Source organism: Fringilla coelebs, assembly GCF_963513975.1.
Source record: "Fringilla coelebs genome assembly, chromosome: 5".
Lineage (NCBI taxonomy): Eukaryota > Metazoa > Chordata > Aves > Passeriformes > Fringillidae > Fringilla > Fringilla coelebs.
Genome location: NC_140033.1, coordinates 52,967,356 through 52,986,372, shown reverse-complemented (window position 1 = coordinate 52,986,372; position 19,017 = coordinate 52,967,356). Strand labels below are relative to the sequence as shown.

The following is a 19,017-nucleotide window of genomic DNA, read 5'->3' as shown; positions in this document are numbered from 1 at the left end:
GAAAAACTTTCCCATAGTGTTGCGTTCTGTCCCTGCCCCCTCCTGGCCGCCCCCCTTCCCCCTCTGCGCCAAACCTCGCTTTTAGTCTGGCTGTGCTCGTGTTTGTCAGCAAACTGTAAAAGCAGCCACACGAAAGGTACCAGCTCTGGAAACCTGAGTTTCTCCTGATTAGGAAAAGAAACTCAGACAAAAGTACCGGGGCGAGGGGCTCTTTATGCTGTCAGTGCCTTGTGGAGGTACATGGGTTTGAGATGCTGTCAGCATTGATGCGGTAGCGTGTGTGGGGCTGGGGGCCATTGTGCATAGTGAGGGGACTGTCATTTATTGGCCACCATACAATAGCATTGAAAAACAACTGCCTATGGCTGTTTTATACTTGCATGCTAAACCACTGTGGATGTCTGATTTAAGGTTACTCTAATTTAAGCTGTTACCCTTGCATTAAACTGCCATGCTTATTAATCCAGGTTTTTTTCCCTTTTTGATATTGTAAAAGAATTTCTTCGCATTTTCACTGATTTTCTTTCTAAGGTGACATTATAAAATGGATACACAAGTTTTTTTTCTAGAATTTTATTTGTTTTTCAAATGAAATTAGATGTAGCAAGTTGCTAGGTGCTTTCTTGTTAAAACACATAACCATTTTGTTAATCCACATTAAATAACAGATTTTGATTTTTGTTTTGTCTGCAGCCTTTTCTGGTTGTTAGTACTTGATTCTGGTCCCAGATGAGACACCAGAATGTATAGGTGAGAGCCATTCAGTCCCACTGCAATACAAAATTTAGTCTCAAGTTGTATTACTCAATTCCAGATGCAGCATATAAAAATTGTGAGTGGAAGGGAAGTGAATGAAACCAAATTATTCCATGTGTCCTCTATGAATCCTGAGGATCAATTTTCATGTGATGTCTAAATCAGTAACAATTAAGAAATACTCACCTCTAGTAAGAGCCACAGAGCAAAGCAGCCTCCTAGTTGAGTGTGCCTTATTTATAAATATTTTATGGGGCGTAGTTGAGCAGCTCAGTTGTGAAGTGCAGTTCATACTTGAACAGGGTTTGGAACTTGAGGCTGTTTTAAATACAGCTTCCTCTCCTTTACTGTTTTATTGGCCAGTTGCAAGTGGTAATTCCACTTACATGGATTAATTCACTTGGTAACTTTTTTGCTGTTGGCAAAGCTGTTAGCTTGCCTGGTACTGCTCTGCTGAAAAAAAAAAAAAAAAAGAGTAGCAAATTGAGGAGCTTAAAGTGCAGACCTGTGAGCATTAGTCTCCTAAAGAGCTTCTGAAGGCAAGCGATTGCAGAGTAAAATCAAGTTTACATTTTGAATTAATTGCAGTTACTTACTTTTAGAAGTAGCATTGTAAATAGGAAAGGTATCTTTCAGCTTTTTTAACAGCTGAATGAACTTTCTTAAAACATAGAGTAGGAAGAAGCTTCTCTGTCCTCCAAATACACAGAGACATGCTATAGATCTGCTAGAGTCTCAGCAACTTCTTAAAATACAGAAGCTTAGAACTGAGGCTTTATAGCTTTCCCTTTTTTCTTTTCTCCCTTTTTTTTTCCCTCTCTGTAAAATAGAAACTTTATAAATGGCCTAGTAAGCTTCACATTTCTGGATTCTGTCTAAATATTTTGTTTTTAACTTCTAAGCTCATTATGCTGTCTTTGTGTTAACTTGTATTAAAATCTGTCAGCTATGACTGGTCTCATAACCACAGTCAGCGGACCAGAATAAGTTAATTATTTACTTGTGTCACTAGTGCTCTTCATCTAATGAAATGCACAGCTGTGTTAGATCTGCAGTTGGGTGTGTAGGTCCTATTGTTACACAAGTCAGCGGAGGGTAGAAGCCGCTATGATGGAGAGCCCTCAGTTCTTTCTGCTGTTCTGCCTTTCTGTGTCGATTTCATGGATCTTTTATCATTCACTTTCACACAAAACAAACAACACAGTGGCTGTCTGCTATGGGAACCAGCTTGGCATATAAAAGGTTTTCAGAGCCTAAAGTAATTTTAAGTTAGCTGAGATTTAATTCTTGGCTTACAGGTGCCATGAAGTCCAGATGCAACCTAATGCTTTCTTAGATGTTAATGCAAATAAGGCAGAATGCATGCATGATAATACAAATATAACAGAGTATTTATCTATAAAATTTTAGGGCAAAAAAAAGCTGTGCAAGGAAGAGATAGTGGGTTGGTTTGAGTTGGTTTGGTGTTTTTTTTTTTTTTTATTTTCAGCAAAAGATTGCTCCTTGGCAGAGAGAGCTGGAAGGATGTTATTGATTTATCACAGTAGAACAATGAAAATTAGTTTCAATAGGTTTAAAAATGAAATACAGCAGCACACACACCCTTGCCCCAGACAGTTTTTTTCTGCTCCCTTCCCCCATACTTACCATTCTCATTCTATTAACTACTGTCCCATACACCTATCCCTGTCTTGCTTGGACAGTGGAAGAGGAGCTCCCTCCTGAGCAGACGCCGATATCCTCCTGTGAACTGGCTGGTCGGGGGATGCCTTTTTAGGGATGTAACCAGTACTCTCAGTCTTCCAGGAGCCCCCTCCACTCCAGGACTTCTTCCCAAAGCATGCTCTGCCACAGTTGCAGCAGGCTGATCTCCAATAGCTTGCAGACTTTTTGAGCTCTAAGGGCTTCTGGAAGAAATTGTCCAGCTGAAACAGTAGCTTTGGTTCAAAGGAGTATGGGCTTAAGCAGCTGCATTTTAGCACCTGAATTTCAGTGTTAGATCTCTTGATGGTTTATAGCTGCAGTATGTTGAACTGTGGAATTCACTATAGAAAGTTATAAGGATTGGAAGGGAAATTTTGAGATGCATGATGGATATTTAAAATGAGTTTTCACGTTTCTGTTTATTCTTTCTGCAATATTTTTAGAGTTTGGAGGGTTTTCTTTGTTTTTTATCCAATACTGATAGAGACTGAAAAAAGCTTCCAAAACTTTTAAAGGGACAGGTTGTGTTCGTGAACTGACAAAATAAAAGCAGCCTGTGAAGTGGATTGCACTTTGTAATTCATTGATAGCAGTCTTTACTCTGCAAACAGATGTTACCTGAAAAAATCTTTGTTATTTTTTATTTCTTTTCCCCTACTTATCCCTGTCAAAGTCCCATTTGATGTGTTTTTGTTGACACTATTTAGCAAAGATACGTATGATAAATAAAATTAAAATCAATAATGATTTTGTATGTCCAAAGGCATAACCTAAGAGGCCCAATTTCTGAATTTTTTTCTTTCAGGAAATTATAGCATCAGCTTTAAAATCTTGGTCTCTCTTGGGATATTCCAGTCTGATTGGACAGAAGCATCTAGTTGCTTCTGAAAATAGGAACCAAAGCTTTCTTCCCTAATTTGCTAACTCACAAATCACTGGGAGCATTATAAGGGTATGCTAATTTTGCCAGTCCTGTCACAAGGGCTCTCTTCTAGTCTGCAGGTTGGGAGTACTGGTCATGGTAATGAGTCTGGGTAAAAAGTGATCCATGAGAAAGAGAGGAGGAGGAAAACACTAAAGAAAATCTGGTGATGAGCGTCAGCCCTGCTGGTGGTTTGCTGTTTGGTGAATTGAAATGTTTTCTCTTCTGCAGGGGTGTGTGGACTGATTGTTCCTCAGGAGGACATGCCATTTTGTGATACAGGGATCTGCCCAGATATCATAATGAACCCTCATGGCTTCCCATCACGTATGACGGTGAGTGGGGCTGCTCCGTTCACACAGCACTGTCCCCCTAGAGGGAAGGAGAAGGGGATCAGCCACTAGAGACAAAAAAGCTTTGTGTCATTTCACTGAGGATATTCTCCAGTCATCATGCCAGCACTTGCTCTGCTCTGAGTAGTCAGCCTCTATTTCACTGTTATGAACCATCCTACTGTAAAAGGAGCAGGGTTGCAGGCTCTTTGTGCATCATTCCCATTTTGTTCTGTGTCATGCTAAGAGGGATGCTGCTGAATACTTCACTTGCACCCTTTGTGTTTGAAAATTTCTTGCTCTCCCTTCCTTATTGCCTGTGCCTGCTAATCTGGCTGGGGAGGACTGTGAGGTGAAGGTTGGAGAGGAGCTTCAATTATTGATCCAGACCTGTAAAACTCTTAAGTTATACACACCTCCCAGGAACTGAGGCGAGTCTTGCACCTGTGCTGCAGAGTCACTGCCTGCTAAACACCTCACTGCCTGGCCCTTTTGTGGGACCTCAGTGCTTCCTTCATACAGCCTCTGATCTTTATTCCTTTGTTAGCATCTTCCCTTCTGTTCCCCCTGCTGCACTGCAGCAAATCAGTCTCCATGGCTGTTTCCTACAGCAGAAGGCCACACAATCCTGTTTTTCAGATAACTGGAAGAAGTGGAACTGCCTGACTTAGTACCCTCAGGGGTGTTCCCAGACCCTGGGATGAGTCCAGTTTTCCCCTTCACACAGGAGTACTCCTGGCTCTTGGGCTTCTTCCACTCCTCCTGTTGCATGCAATAGCCCAGGCTGCCATCTGGGACGCTTTGTCTGACTAACTTGTGCTGTGAGCAATGTGCTTGTCCCAATGACCAGGCTGCTAACTCTGCTTTTCTTTCACAGGTAGGAAAGTTGATTGAGCTCCTGGCTGGAAAGGCTGGGGTGCTCGATGGCAGATTTCACTATGGAACAGCTTTTGGCGGCAGTAAAGTTAAGGATGTGTGTGAAGATCTTATTCGCCATGGTTATAACTACCTAGGGAAGGACTATGTAACATCTGGGATCACTGGGTAAGAGTCTGCTCTTTAGATTTAGGTGTTTCAGGGGAGTGGGGAAATCCTGTTGAGGCACATCTGAAAAATCTTCTCATGTCTCAGAGCTCGGGAACTTTCTCTTGTTTGAAAATTGCTCTGTGAGATTGAGAAAAGAGGCTGAAGAGTGGTGTGCGTTTTGGTTTTTTTTTTCTTAGAAGCATTTTGTGGAACCACATTTTCAAAATTGCTTGTGTATGTGTGGCTGTAATGGGAATGGCCCTTGTGGTACATATGAAAATTTCTCAAGTTTTACCGCCTGACAAAAAAAAAACCTAAAACCAAGGCTTTCTTCTTGAGAGATAGAAAAAATTTCAGATTTCTGTCAACAGAAAGTCTTGCATATGCTTGGAATCAGATAAGCATTTTCATGTTGACTTTAATAGTACTGTAAATATGGATTTGGAGCCAAGCATCTGTTCTTGGGAATATTTTGTGTGTGCTCTTTTTTCCTTTTTCCTTTTTTTTTTTTCGATTACACAATGTTTCAGTCTGGCATAATACTCTAATCTGCAAACTTCCTGCTGTGTTGATCAGACTGGCTTCTGAGACACAGAGTTCAAAGAACATAAGATAGTTAAGGAACAGGAAAAGGCCATATGGCTTCACATGCCTGCCCTTCCAAAATGTATCTTAATCCTACCTTCCTGCTATTTTTATTATCCTTCCAGTCCCCTTCTTCTCAAGAAGCAAGTTTAGGTCTCTTTTGCAAGTTTTTTTAATGTACTTTTTATTTTAATTGCCTTTCCTACCAACTTATTCCATATGTTGCTTCTCTTTTTGTTTCAGAGAAGCAATTTTATTTTCCTTATTCACTCCATATTCCATAAATTGTATATCAAGTATCCTGGTGCTTGAAACACTTCCTGTTTGTATATCATGGTAGCTTTTAAAAAAATCTGACTAATCATGTTTCCTAGGGAGAATAAAATCACCTAGCTCTAAAAATCCCCTGTCCCCAAACTTCAGCTTTGAAGGACCCTATTTAGAGATTTTGTTTAAGGATACTGATACTTTTTTCCAATCAAATTACACAGGCTTAATCTGTTTGTTATGAAATTTGAAGGCAGATTTCATAAGAAAGTTTGCAGATTTCAAATGTCTAATGAAGTTTTATTATTTTCTTCAATAGCCAGCTTTTGGAATAACACTGCATAATGTCAGTGATGACTCTGAAAGGGTATAATACTGTTGTCTCCTGCTTGTTTTTACGTTGCGTTTTACCTTTTTTTTTTCCCTCAAACAAATTAGTGGCCATGTTGAGTCTGTCAGTGTTAATTCTGGTCATTCTCAGTGCTGTAGGTGGTAGCTGGGTGAAGGTGGTAGCTGGGAAACGACTGAGTGCTTTTCACTGGTTGCTTTATGATCCTTAGGTGCTTACACTCTTCTTACAGTTGGGGGTGTTTTAAACACAGAAATCTTTAGCCATACTCTAGCTCACAGAATAGAGTAACACCCTCTGTACTGCTCACAGATATTCTCAAGCTGATGAAAGTGCCTAAATACAGTTCTCAAGAGCCCTTTACCCAGCTCATCTGAGCCCCCAGGGCCAGCCAGGGCAGCAGTCTTTGTCCCCTGGATGCAGCTGCTGGGCAGTGCTGTCAGGCAGCTGTGCTGATGCACAATTGCTTAGGGAGGGCTTTCACCCATCTGGGCCTTGGGCTGTGCCTCAGGGTGCTGCGCAGGGAGAGGCAGGGAACGAGGAAGCTGTCAGGCTCACGGTGTGCCAGTGCTAAGCAATTGTTGCAAATGCGAATTCTTGAAGTGATCCTACAAAAAGGATGTTTGAGCATTTATGCTGGATGTATTTGCTTACATATATGCTTACCTTTCTGAAGGAATGTAAACAGAAATACCCTAAGTCACTCTTCAGAGACTGAGACATTTACAGTCCTTCCTGGCTATTGATGACACTGTTGAAACACTCCTGTACAGGTACAGAGGAGGGGCTTACCATGTTACAGCTGACACAGGTACATGCAGCTGTAGCAGCATGTCTGCACAGCATAAGACCAGAGCTCAGGAGCTTGTTCCTTGCTGCGGTGGAGCCTCTGTGTTCAGAAGATTTCCCTGAAAGAAGTTTCAGACTGGTTGCCCAGAAAGCCTAAACACATTTTTCTAGGATTCATTATATCCAAATTGTTTCACATTTCTCCTGTACATGACACCCTCACCTCTCTTAAGGTAGATGTGTCCTGACTGTGGTTGTCAGTTTTGCTTTGCTTTTTATTTTTTCAGGGAGCCTTTGGAAGCATATATCTATTTTGGTCCCGTGTATTACCAGAAACTGAAGCACATGGTGTTAGATAAAATGCATGCAAGAGCTCGAGGACCCAGAGCAGTGCTCACCAGGTAATATTACAAGCTAAGCACAAAATTCTTGTGTACATGCAGAGGTATGCCCAGCTGACTGATTGCTATAAAACTGAGCTTTTTTTCTTGTGATACTTGGCATGAAATGCTTTGAACTGTTATTACGTTGTTGCAGACTAAAAACTCTTGACAGTAGACTGTGGCAAGAGGTTGTTCTGAAGGTTCAGGTGTGCTCTATGTGGTTCAAAACTTGAGTTTGCTTCTCAAAACTACTGCTAGTAGCTGGTAAAAACGTCATCTCTGATTCACAGTACACACTGTGGGCCCTTCCTGTCAAATTACTCATATCATAGGTATTTTAAGAGGTTTGTTAGGTATTTTAGCTCATATTGTAGGTATTTTTCTTTAACAAAATCAGTTATGAGTAGAAGGAAGAAATTTTATAGTATGGGCTTATATTTCAACATACTTTGAGAAACCCTTTGGGGAAGTTGAAGCCTCCTGGTTTTACTGGTGCTACTTACTTTTTCTCCTTAAAGCCAAGGTCTGTGTCTCCTTGCACTCCTGTTCAAAGTTTCTGATATGCTTTGCTCACAAAAGAGAGTTTAGTGCACAGGCTTTGCTTTGGGGATGCTTCTAAGGTGTGATTTAGTTCACCTCTCTCCATCACAATAGGATTATTTACTGAAACTTGCCAAAAAATTAAATTCCAGCTAATCTTAGAAGATTATTGCAAATGTCTTTTGCCAGTCTCTCTGGGCTATTATGTAGACCCTTATACCTCACCTCCTGCATGGCAGCACTTTTCTTTTTGACCAGTCAAAACTTGTACTGATTCTGACCGTAGCAATCTTTGCACTGTTTGTAGGAGGTAAGCATAGTCATGTCTGTCCCTTACTCTTCCCTATAACAAGTATGATTTGTATTCTTTAGTTCTTCATTTATTTTTATGCTTCTGATTGTGTGAGGATCCACCACTCTTGCTTTGCCTGCCTGCACAACAGCTCTTAGTAAGTGCAGCTTCTACGTATTGATGTGCTGTTAGAGAAAGGAGGGGCAGGTCTCTGCTGTACTTGTTACAGAGAGATACTTGGCTTTCCATTGCTTATTTTGTATGCCTTTTTGCTTTCCAACCTCACACTGTCTATAGGACAAACTTGTGCTTTCCATGGAAATAAATGATAGTGGTTGAACTGGGAAAGAAATCGTGAAAAGATTTTGTAACTTTGTCTGGACTTTTTCATCAACCACATTGAGAAAAGGAGGTGCAGCACAACCACAGCTGCTTGCCTATATGAACATAAATGGTATCCCCAAATAATAGGCTGTCTGCCCTATTTTCTGTTCTTCAGTGTGTTAAGCATTATATTGGTCCTTCACATGAAAGTGAAAACTCTCTATCGTAGCTAACAGTACACAGGATTTACTGGAACTCCTGGCTTACCCAAATCCCTTGATCTGCCTTTGTATTGCCTGCCCAACTTTTCAGCTGTTCAGAGATAGTGAATTTAAATGAAACCTAAATACCAAGTCAATGTAATGTTTATATGTAAAGATGAAGGTCGTGTGATTTCCCCCATCCCTTCCTTTCTGCAAATTCTTTGTTCAGTCAGTAGCATCATACTACTTAATTAGGGCTCCTTATTTGACTTTCAGGAAAGCTAGTGGATGTTCAATTTATGCTGCCTCTTGACTAGTCTTTCAGGAATTTTCTTTTTTCTCCTGAAATAATTAAACATTTGTTACTGCCATTGCCTCTGCTGAGAGAGTTGGCATTGCCAGCTTTCATATTCACTATTGTTTTATCATCACTGCACTTCCTGGGGAGTAGATTGCATCTAACATTCTTTTTTGATTTTAAAAGTGATCCTGTAACAGCTTCCAATGTGGAATTTGGCTGTCATTGTCTTGAAATGCATTTTATTATATATCAAATGTACCCTAAGTGACAGAGCAAAGCTGTATTTCCATCTGGAATAAGGCAGAATACTTGAGCTTCTTGATCATCACTGATTCTAGCTATTGTTCTGATTAAAACAAGACTTTGCAGAATTGCTAAGCAGCACTCTTTGTCAACCATGGTCAAACCTACCAGGATGTTGCCCTCTGGACTGGTACTGGAAGTAAAATGCAATCCTTAATTTCAATGCCATGGGTAGTTGACAATTAATGTGTAAGACACTTCTATATGTGGTGTTGCTCAGATACCCAGTCCCGCTGAATCTTTTTAATAAAAAACCTGGTTTTAATTTTTCTTACAAGAGAGCAATGTAAGCTTTCTGCATGCAGAGTTGTTTTGATTGACATTGTCAGAGTTGCCACCTGTGTGTTTTTGGACATGTCAGATGTGCAAGTTCCTGTTGTGCTGCAGGGGAGAAATGGGACAAACAACATTCAGGGCTCCCCTCTGTGCTCTGGGGCTCTGCGAGCATGGGATGCCCTCCTCCTTCAGGCAGGGTTTTTAGATAATGTTCCACTTCTTGGAGATCAGTGTTTCAGCAAACAACTCCATTCAAACTAGTCACTTGTTCTTCCTAGCAGGCACAAAGGAGATCTGCTGAGGCCATGGAGGCAGACTTATTTCCCCCACTGGTCAGTGAAACAAGGAATAAGACCATTCAGCTGAACCCACTGTTCTTGCAGAAAATGCAGAATTAATGCCAAAAATTCTTAATGTGCTTAAAAACACTGAAGTTAATTGTTTTATGCTTTTTTGTTCTAAAAGCAACAGTGAAATTGAATGAAAATCACTTAGTTTTTTACCTAAAGCATCACTTCATTTTATTTAGCATTTGAGGATTTTAGGAACTTACATATTTCCTTAATATTAAAAATACCTCTTCTTCATTATATTCCCAATTTTATTTTCAAGGGTCTGCTTTGTTTTCTGATGTCATATTTGGAATAAAGAAAGAAGTTAGTCGCCCAGAGCAACAGCTGCAGTGTACATGTGTATAGTGGGAAAGGGGAAACACAGATGCTTTATAAGTACTGTTTTAACATCTTAAAGAACTTTTTATATGAGAAATTTTAAAACTTGTGTGAGCTGGAAGAATAATCTGATAATCTTAGGAAGCAGAACATAGACTCATTTCAAAGGCTCAATCTCAATATTGAAATTTTTTGGTATTTTAGAGAAGACTACTTTTTAGGTAGGCGGAATTTTGTTTTGTTTTCTTTCAATGAGGTCATAGACAGTGGGAGTGAAACTTGACAGCTAAAGGTTTAAGTTGGATTTTTTTTGTTTGGGGGTCTTTTTGTAATTTTTTAAAATGGAATTTCATCTGCCTTAAAAATGTTCACCCTGTATCTGTTGGAAGACCTATGGCATATCTAGGCATGCAGTTGAGGCCCCATACTACTTCCAGAGGTTTTATCTTGCCATAATTGGGGCGAGACTTTATTTGGGCTCACGTGTAAAACTATTTTATCCTGAACAACAGCACTAGGTGAAACCTCTGAAAGCAGACTTGTGTATTAAATAATATTACAGAAGTCAGTTCATAAAAACAACTCAGGCACTTCTAGCACCATAGCAAATGCCTGATTCCTTGGAGGTCCAAACTGCTTTTAAAAATCTGCCTCTTGGCACTTCACAGGAGGAACTGCATTCAGCACAGGGTTAGCCTTTAAAACAGCATCTGAACAGAGACGGTGCCATCATCTGGGGAGGGGGGCCTGGGGAGTTTAATCAGGATGTAAACAACTTCTATCCATTCTCCCAACAGTGGCAAAAACAGAAGGTTATATGAATGAAAAGGACAATTTGAATTACAAGCAGATTTGTTTTAAGGTTCCAGTGTGGTCAGAGTAAGAGAAACTACTTGCCCCTAAAAACAAATACAACTTGCATCTTTAGAAGGTGTTTTGGTCTGGTAATTAGGCTTAGTTTGTACATGTTACAAAAGATTATTAGATGTTGAAGGCTTTTATAAATTCTTTCCTGTGATTTACAGCAAGTTGGCAAAATCTTATTTTTATTATCTTTACTAAGCTTAAAAAAATTCGGTTGTTAGAAATAATAGAAACAAAATATATTCCAAAAGTAATGGGCCAGATCTGTCATTGAATATTTTAGGTGGATTACACTGCTACAAGTGTCGGAAACAGCAGCTAAACATGAGGTTTCAGGGAGCAGTGAAGCTCAGTAACTTCTTTTAAATTCCTTCTCTTTGCTGTCATGTTTCAGGGAATATACTAAGATGGAAATATTCACTAAAATGCATGCAGTATATTAGTGCTGTAGGAATTCAGGATTGTTTTTGTTTCATAGTTTGCTCTGATATTTGCAACCTAAGTACTACATCATTGTACTGATACACGAGAGTAGAACTGATACTATGAACTTGCAGAATGACAAACAAGAGGTTAAAAGTTTTGTTTGTGTCCAACTAAAAGATTGTCTTATGCAGTCTTAATGTTAGATTATATACAGTACCTTATTTTTTTACTTCAAAATCTTTAATGTATACTTGATTGCTTTATTAAAATTTTCCTCTAGCACCAAAAGGACGGGAAGTCTCCCCAGACAATAAATAAGAGTTTGACTTGTGTAGAGGAACCTATAGATCATAAAAATCTGTCTATTAACCATCATACATTAAAAAAATAAACTAGATAAATGTTGCTTTAAAAAAACAGCATTTCAGTAATGAGTTAGCAATATATAGTATACTACTTTTGCTGACTTATTTTGGTGTTCTCTCACAGATCAAAACCATCTTTATTTTAGAAATTAGTCTTAGCTGTAGTTCAGCTGAAGCATCAGGATGATGATTGATTCATTAACTGCTGAATATCGGTTCATTTTGTTAGCTGTGGACGATAATGTCTCATCAATAAAGAGTGCCAAATCTGTGTCCAGATTGTCTTGAATACTCTTAGACTTCTTACTGTTTTCACTTATTCAGCTGCATTCTGAGAGGTAAAGAGCTGTAGCCTGGTGCTGCAGTTGCCACTTACAGAACTGCATCACATTGCAGGTACAGGAGCAACACATTTATGAGATCAGCAGCTCTGGTTTGTAAAGTCCATCAACCCTGTGTTGTTCCTACAGTTTGTAGACAGCCTAGAGTCAATAGAATGTATGTTTTGGAGTACTTACTACATTTCTCAAATGTTTATTTCAAAGGCAACCCACTGAAGGTCGATCCCGTGATGGTGGTTTACGTCTTGGAGAGATGGAACGGGATTGTTTGATAGGTTATGGAGCCAGCATGCTTTTGTTGGAGAGACTGATGATTTCAAGCGATGCCTTCGAAGTGGATGTTTGTGGCCAGTGTGGCTTGCTAGGGTACTCCGGATGGTAAGTTGTCTAGTGCCTCTGTGTAACAGAACCTTGCCCTCGGCTGCAGTGCTTCTCAGTTTTCAAGAGCTCGCAGGCACCAGTTAACAATCTCATGCACTTTAATCAAAAAGTTCAAAATTGGCGTTTGGGAAAATGGTGACGGGATGGTCCTTATTGTGGTCTGATTGAAATTAGGACTGAATTGAGTGTGTAGTCAATGGGCCAGGGATCTCTCCTGTTGTGGGGGCACAGGTGTTCTCTTCCACAGCCGGGCTGTTCCCTTCAGTCTGTCTGCTGACCTTCCATCCCAGTGCTGACCTTCTGTCCCACCCTTGCAAGGGACTACTAAGCACCCAATCCCATATATCATCTGTATTTTGAAAAGGTGAGAACAGCATTGTCAGTGTATTTGATGGTTCTGCCAGCAGAAATGAGGATACTGGCTGGGCTAGTCACACATCTTCCTGCTACAATGCCATGTTGGACCTCACAAGGCTGAAGAGTGAGAGTGGGCACAGAAGAATAGGAGAAGAAAGCAATATCCCCTGCTTTCCTGTTCTGTAGCTATGGTGTTCATAATCCCATGCATTTGATTTTCTTTGGCTGTCCCCCTCCCAAATGCCATTTGCTTTGGAATCTTGTGAAACAAGAAGTTTCTCCTCAAAGCATCAGACAAGTGCACTGATCCCATGTTGGAGCTTGAGAGACAAGCAGCTGCTCTTTGGAAATTTAGTTGGCTTCTGCCTGAATGCCTTGTCTCTAGGAAACTTCTCTCTAGACTGGCTAACAGTCTTGCTGGTTTACTCTGTACAGTACTGAGTTGGTCTCCTGAAAACAAACTGGTTTTTCATGTAGGGGAAGCATAAAACTAAATGTCAAAGCTGTATGTAACTCACCATATGTTTTGCTTTGTAACTGACTGGGTTTTGCTTTAACTGTCTCTTCTCTCCAGCAATTTTGAGATGTTAGATTTGAAGTTGTCCTGTAGCATGCTAAAGATACCCAGTATTATTGGAAGATAAACAAATTTCTCTTTAGAGAAGTCTGAGGTCTAGAGGTGTCTGAGGGAGATGTTTTGCTTTGGCCTGGTTTTGTTTTAGGCAACAAAAACCAGAAAACAGACTTGTGAGACCAATAGGAGTCTGAGATACAATGTTCTTGCAAGCTTTGCAAAAACAGGGGACCTGAAATCCCATGACTAAGGGAAGAAAAAATAAATGGTGCCAGTTCAAGTTACAAGGTACTCTAATATTTATGTTGGGAAAAGATAGAGAATTAAAAGGAGGAGGAGAAAGATTAATTTCTAAACCTCAAAAAACCACAGTTGGAAACTTGTCACATCTTAGATATCAGCGTTAGTTTAATGGGAGGGACAGGAGATTGGACTTTATTCACTTCAGTGTCTCAAGTGTGATTTTTCCATGATGTAATGAAGTAGGAAAGTAAAGTGTATTCTCAGTTTGTAGATGTGTAAAGGTGACAGATACTGCACCACCTTTGTCTGCTCACTGCAGCAGCAGCTCTGCTTCTGGGGAAGCAGATGTTCAGATAGAGATGGGTAAACACATGTAATCCAGGGGAGAGATGAGCCCTTCTCTGGGCATCCTGAAATTGGTGATTTTCAGCTGCGCATGGTCCTGTTGACTCTTGTGCCATAACATTTTTTGAAAGTCCTGTTTTTCTTGAGAGTGTGTTCAGTGTTCATAAGAAGGGATGCTTTTTTCTGATCCAGGTCTCTTAAAACTACTGCAATGAAAATAACAATTGTAGGAAGTAATGTTAAAGGGAGGACATGCCATAAGTCAAAGAACCAACCACTTCTAACTCTGTACAGCATTGCTGTTAAAAAATCTTACATGCAGATGTAGCTCAATTATTTTTCAATAAGACCTTGACGTTCAGAGTGGTCCTTGAAGATTTTCAGAGTCCACAGGAAGTGAAAGTACCTTGAAGAAAATTAGGAATTTGAACTTTAGAAGTTATACTACATTTTATTTTTAAGCTGTTGCTAATACAATTAATTTTTTGAAGTTTGTAGCAAAGTTAAGTAACTCCTTAAATAATTGTGAAAGAAGCTACTGTCTCAGACAGAGCCAGACATTCTTGCAATCTGATTCTGTGAAAAGCTGTCTGATGTGTGAGAGTAATCAATAAGAGAACTTCTGCTGAATTTTATAGTGTCTACCAGTATCTGAGGTAACTGGCCCTATAATGAGCACCACAGTAGAGATGAAGTCATTAAGAGAAGCCTCCAAATGGGTCTTTTCAGTGACTCAGGCATTAATAAGACATTGCCGCAAGAAACCTTTTAGAAACATTGTTTGTGGCTGGCATTAAGGGCACTTGTCTTATGGAAGATGAGCCCTTCCTCTCAGACAAGGACTAGCCCCTGGGTAAGTTTTTCTGCAAGATAGTAACAGCAGATCAGTGTTGGGGCTTGAACTGGTATTTTCACAGGAGAGAGGAACTCTCATCGATAGAATTTGTCCCTGTAAAAAATGTGGGTGAAACTTACTATGATTTACTGGGTTTATGCAGATATTCCAACTTAGCTGTTGCACAGGTGCTTACTGTAGAACTGCACTGAATGCAATGAGCAAACTTTGGTCCTTTATTGATGATAAGTTATTCTGTTCCCTCTAGTATGTGTGTTTTGAACTATACATGAAGAAAAATTTTATTTCTGGTCCAGATTCAGCCTTGAATTGTATAGTTGCCTTTTCCTGACCAGTTTACTGCCAATTGTAATACTAAGTGATCTTTAATGTACTTATTTCTGTGAACTCTGTTTGACAGAGTTTTGTGCTTATTGCACCTTTCTGGGTGGTCCCCATAGAGTACAAAGCAGGCCCAGAATAGTGTAGCTTTGAACCTGGGTGCAGTGAGAAGTCTCTGCTCCTCAGTCCCTTGGAGGTGTAATCAGATGCCAGACATGTGCTCTGAGAAGTTGTGTCTCATCAGGCTTTCAGGGCCTGCAAGGAATTCTATATCTCCTATAGAGAGCAATTGCTTGCTTGCCATCGCTGCAGAACAGCTCCCTTTGAGGTCACTTTCTCCCACCATAAAATGTCCCTATCCCTATAAATATGGACTAGGGGAGTAGCTATAAACCTGCATTGACTGTGAACCTTATTCTGTACCACGGAAGCCTGCAGGAGTTTTGCTAATTCCTTGTTAACTGGATCTTCACACTGTTACGACTTTATGGCAGAAATATAAATTTGAAACACAGGAACAAAACAAAAGAGTGTTAGACCATTAGGAAGTGCTGAGTCACTCTGTGTTCCCAAAGGAGTGGCTTTCTCAACTCTCCAAAGCCAGAAAATTTAATATACAGGAGAATGAAGAAATAGGGAGGTTGGAAATGGATTTTTATAAGAAATATTTTCTACCACCACTGAATTTGAATACTGTAAAGATGGCTGACTAGCCTATTTATTCCTTATATAGTCACAGTTATATCTATTTGACAAAAAATTCCTTTCTCTTTGAATTTTAAGATCAGTAGAGCAAAGAGCACAAAGAATATGTGTTAAAGCAATTTTACTGAGTTTCTATGCTGACTAAAGTTTAAAGATGTAAGATGAGAAGGGCCTCTTTTCTGGAAAGTACAATGATTTGAGACATTATAGGGTGAAATTGCATATTAAAAACCTTCTTTCTTCCTGACTCTTCTTTTTGTGACATACACGTAGCACAGAAATTGCACCATTAACCATTTTTTCACAAGCACTTGGCTTTGTTCACCTCCTTTCTGTCACTATGCAGTGCTGAATTTGTTGACAATTATGTGATTGCTGAAGAAGCAGAAGTCAGTCCTCTTAGCTCCATTGCACTGAGTGAAAAGTGCAGGGTTAACATAGAGCTCCTATTGATTTCAGTCAGATTATTTAAGGACTTTAAAGGAATGACTTAAGCACTAAAATGTGTCTCAAGCATTTGGTGCTTCTAGGACTGTGGCGAGTGTTTAAATGCAGTGGCTAGTGGATAAACAACAGTGGCTAGTGGCAATTGGTTTTTTTCAGGAGAAGTTACTGACCAACTCTTAACTTTCTGTTTGTTTCCCTAGGTGCCACTACTGCAAATCTTCATGTCATGTGTCTTCTCTGCGCATACCTTATGCCTGTAAACTCTTATTCCAAGAACTGCAGTCCATGAACATCATACCTAGGCTAAAACTCGCTAAGTACAATGAATGAACAAGATGAAAAAGACCCCAAAAAAGTACCTTAAGGAATGATATAAAAATCCAGCATATCTGACTGGGAGAGTTTTTGGTGAACGGGAATAAACTCTAAAACCTGAGTGAAGGGAGGTGCAAGACAGTAGGAAATCTTTCTTACATATCCTCCTTGTTTTTTAAGCTGGACATGGAAGAGTCTGTCAGTGAAATAGGACCCGTATTGAAACCTTGATTAGTCATGAACCGGACATGTGGGAATTGGGGAATACGGCCATGGTCCAGCAAAGTACTTGGATCACTTCAAAAAATCCCATGCTTGTGTTTGAAAAGGTCTTTGCTGGGCTAGGTCATAAGCAGAGCTAAATACACATTTTATTCACCGAGGTTAAAAATGTTTTCCAAACCATTGTAATAAATGTTTTAAATAATACTGGCTGAATATGCTGACAGTTGTGTAAGGATGGTAAGGTGTTAAAATGTTTAAACCATTTTCTGTTCCTAAAGCACATTCATTAAAGTGTTAAAATTTTCTAAAATAGTGCCAATGTTAGAGAAATGAAACTACTTTCTCAAGGGCTTGAGATCAGACATTTTGAGTGAGATTTCAACACACAGGTGCATTTGTGTGCCAGCAGTGGTGTGCTTGTACAGGTAGTATGCTGTCAACTAAATGTACACAGTTTCCATGAAGTTCAGGGGAGGAGGTAACTGCATTTGTAGCAAGTGCATGATACAGCACACAGATATCCATTCCATTCTTACTGAAGGTAGCAGATATGATAATACACTCAAAAAGCTCAAAAGTCCTGAAAAGACAGGCTGCAAACACTAGGTAATGATCATTACCTAGCATGCTGTCATAGGACTCTAGAACTTTTTTTAAAATATTAACATAGCCAAAACATTTTATGAACAAAACAAAACCAAACCTATGAAGAACGACACATCCTTCTCTGACAGTGAAGCAGGTTTGAATGACCTGAAAGGATTTAGAAAGGGAAAAAGGGAAAAGCTGGATTTTTTTCATGTGGTCTAAGGCCTAGAACTAAAGCAGTGGATGAACTAAGAATCACTTAGTCCTCTAAACTGACGAGCCCTTACTCATAAAAGCATGCAGTTAACTTTTTAAGCAAAGGACATCAACATGCACAGACTTCCTTCAGTGAAAAGCAGCATTCTGGGTGAGGATACAGAACACTGCCTATGATGTAGAAATCCTGAGATGCTCTTTGGCTCCTCATATGGCTGAAAATTTTGTGCTGATCTTTATGATCCTGCTGATCCTGACACTGCTCATGCAATAATGTTGCTTCTGTTCTCTTAACTGAACTTAGATGAGTATCAGCCTGAGCAGATTTCTTTTTAGCCTTCCACTAAATGCTTAAACTTAAACTTTTGTGTTTGGGCTTAAAAAACAAGCCTGAAGAAATACATTCTACTTTCCTTCTCTTTTTTCCCCCCCATTTTTCTTGCAGTTGGATTGGTGACAACACAAGTGTCAACACAGCACAGCTGGATTGGAAGCTCTTGAAGCACCTCTTCCAGGATCCAAACAGCTCAGGGTTATTTAAAAAAGAGGTTTTTAAGAGAGTGAGAGAGTGACATCCTCCACTCTGGAGGAAGAGGTTAACCAAAAGCCTCAACTGAATGAACAACCTCTGCTTTGGTGCCTGAGATGCCCAGCTGCGGCTCGGGAGCACCAGCAGAGGGAGTGAGCCTCTAAGGTTACAGCTGCTCGGGGGGCACCACGGAAACCCGCTGAGGATAAGGGTCCTTGCTCCCTAGTCCTCTCCCAGGTGGTCTCCTAGGTTGGATGGTCAGAGCTGCAGGACATGAAAGACTAAGCAATGTGTATATTGCACGTGTGGAAATTGAAGCAGTTACAACAGAGATGGAGGAAGAACAAAAAATGTGCTCATGAGGAACCTTATTGAGAGAAAAGGTCTGTGTGTAGCCCTGAGGAGGAGCCCTGCAGCTCATTCACCTCAAGCTGATGGAAGCATGGGGATGAATGGATTTTTGAGGGTGAAGAATATCCTGTAATAACTGAGGTTTAGGAAGAAAGGAGCAGCCTTAAAAATGATGGATCCAGCAAAGTATAGAAACTAGACATGTCTGGCAGTGAGGGTCACCCACTATCAGCTACTCTGGTGATACTTACATCAGCTGTGTTTATACATCACTGTTGCCTGACCTAAGCCTGTGCCTACACTAAAGGCTTATTTGAGTGCAGATCTGAGTTGAAACTCTGATGCTTACTTCTTATGTCTATCTCGGAGGCAGCCTATGTTCCATCGTAATTGACACCTACAAGTAATCTTTTGGCAATGGAATAAGCATTACAAAACCAGCAGCAGAAACAGAACAAATGGCTATGGATTCCTGGAATATGGTTGGTCAAAGTGGCACTTCATGGAAGGAATCTTACTGTAGTCAGGAAAAAATTATAATGCAT

The 19,017-nt window shown here is 40.0% G+C and overlaps 1 protein-coding gene across 3 annotated transcripts in view; it reads left to right on the top strand.

Moving 5' to 3' along the window:
* POLR3B (RNA polymerase III subunit B) overlaps nt 1–17,929 on the top strand; it is a 72,598-nt gene extending 54,669 nt beyond the window's left edge. For 2 of the 3 annotated variants that reach the window (XM_084206553.1, XM_084206554.1), the window contains exons 24-28: nt 3,614–3,717; nt 4,592–4,758; nt 7,018–7,131; nt 12,224–12,397; nt 16,449–17,929. In XM_084206553.1, the coding sequence (XP_084062679.1) occupies nt 3,614–3,717; nt 4,592–4,758; nt 7,018–7,131; nt 12,224–12,397; nt 16,449–16,578 (689 nt within the window). In that variant the 3' untranslated portion in view covers nt 16,579–17,929. Of the gene's footprint in view, nt 1–3,613; nt 3,718–4,591; nt 4,759–7,017; nt 7,132–12,223; nt 12,398–16,448 lie in introns of those variants that run through there. The other variant, XM_084206555.1, reaches the window with a different exon arrangement.
* The last annotated feature ends 1,088 nt before the right edge of the window (nt 17,930–19,017 follow it).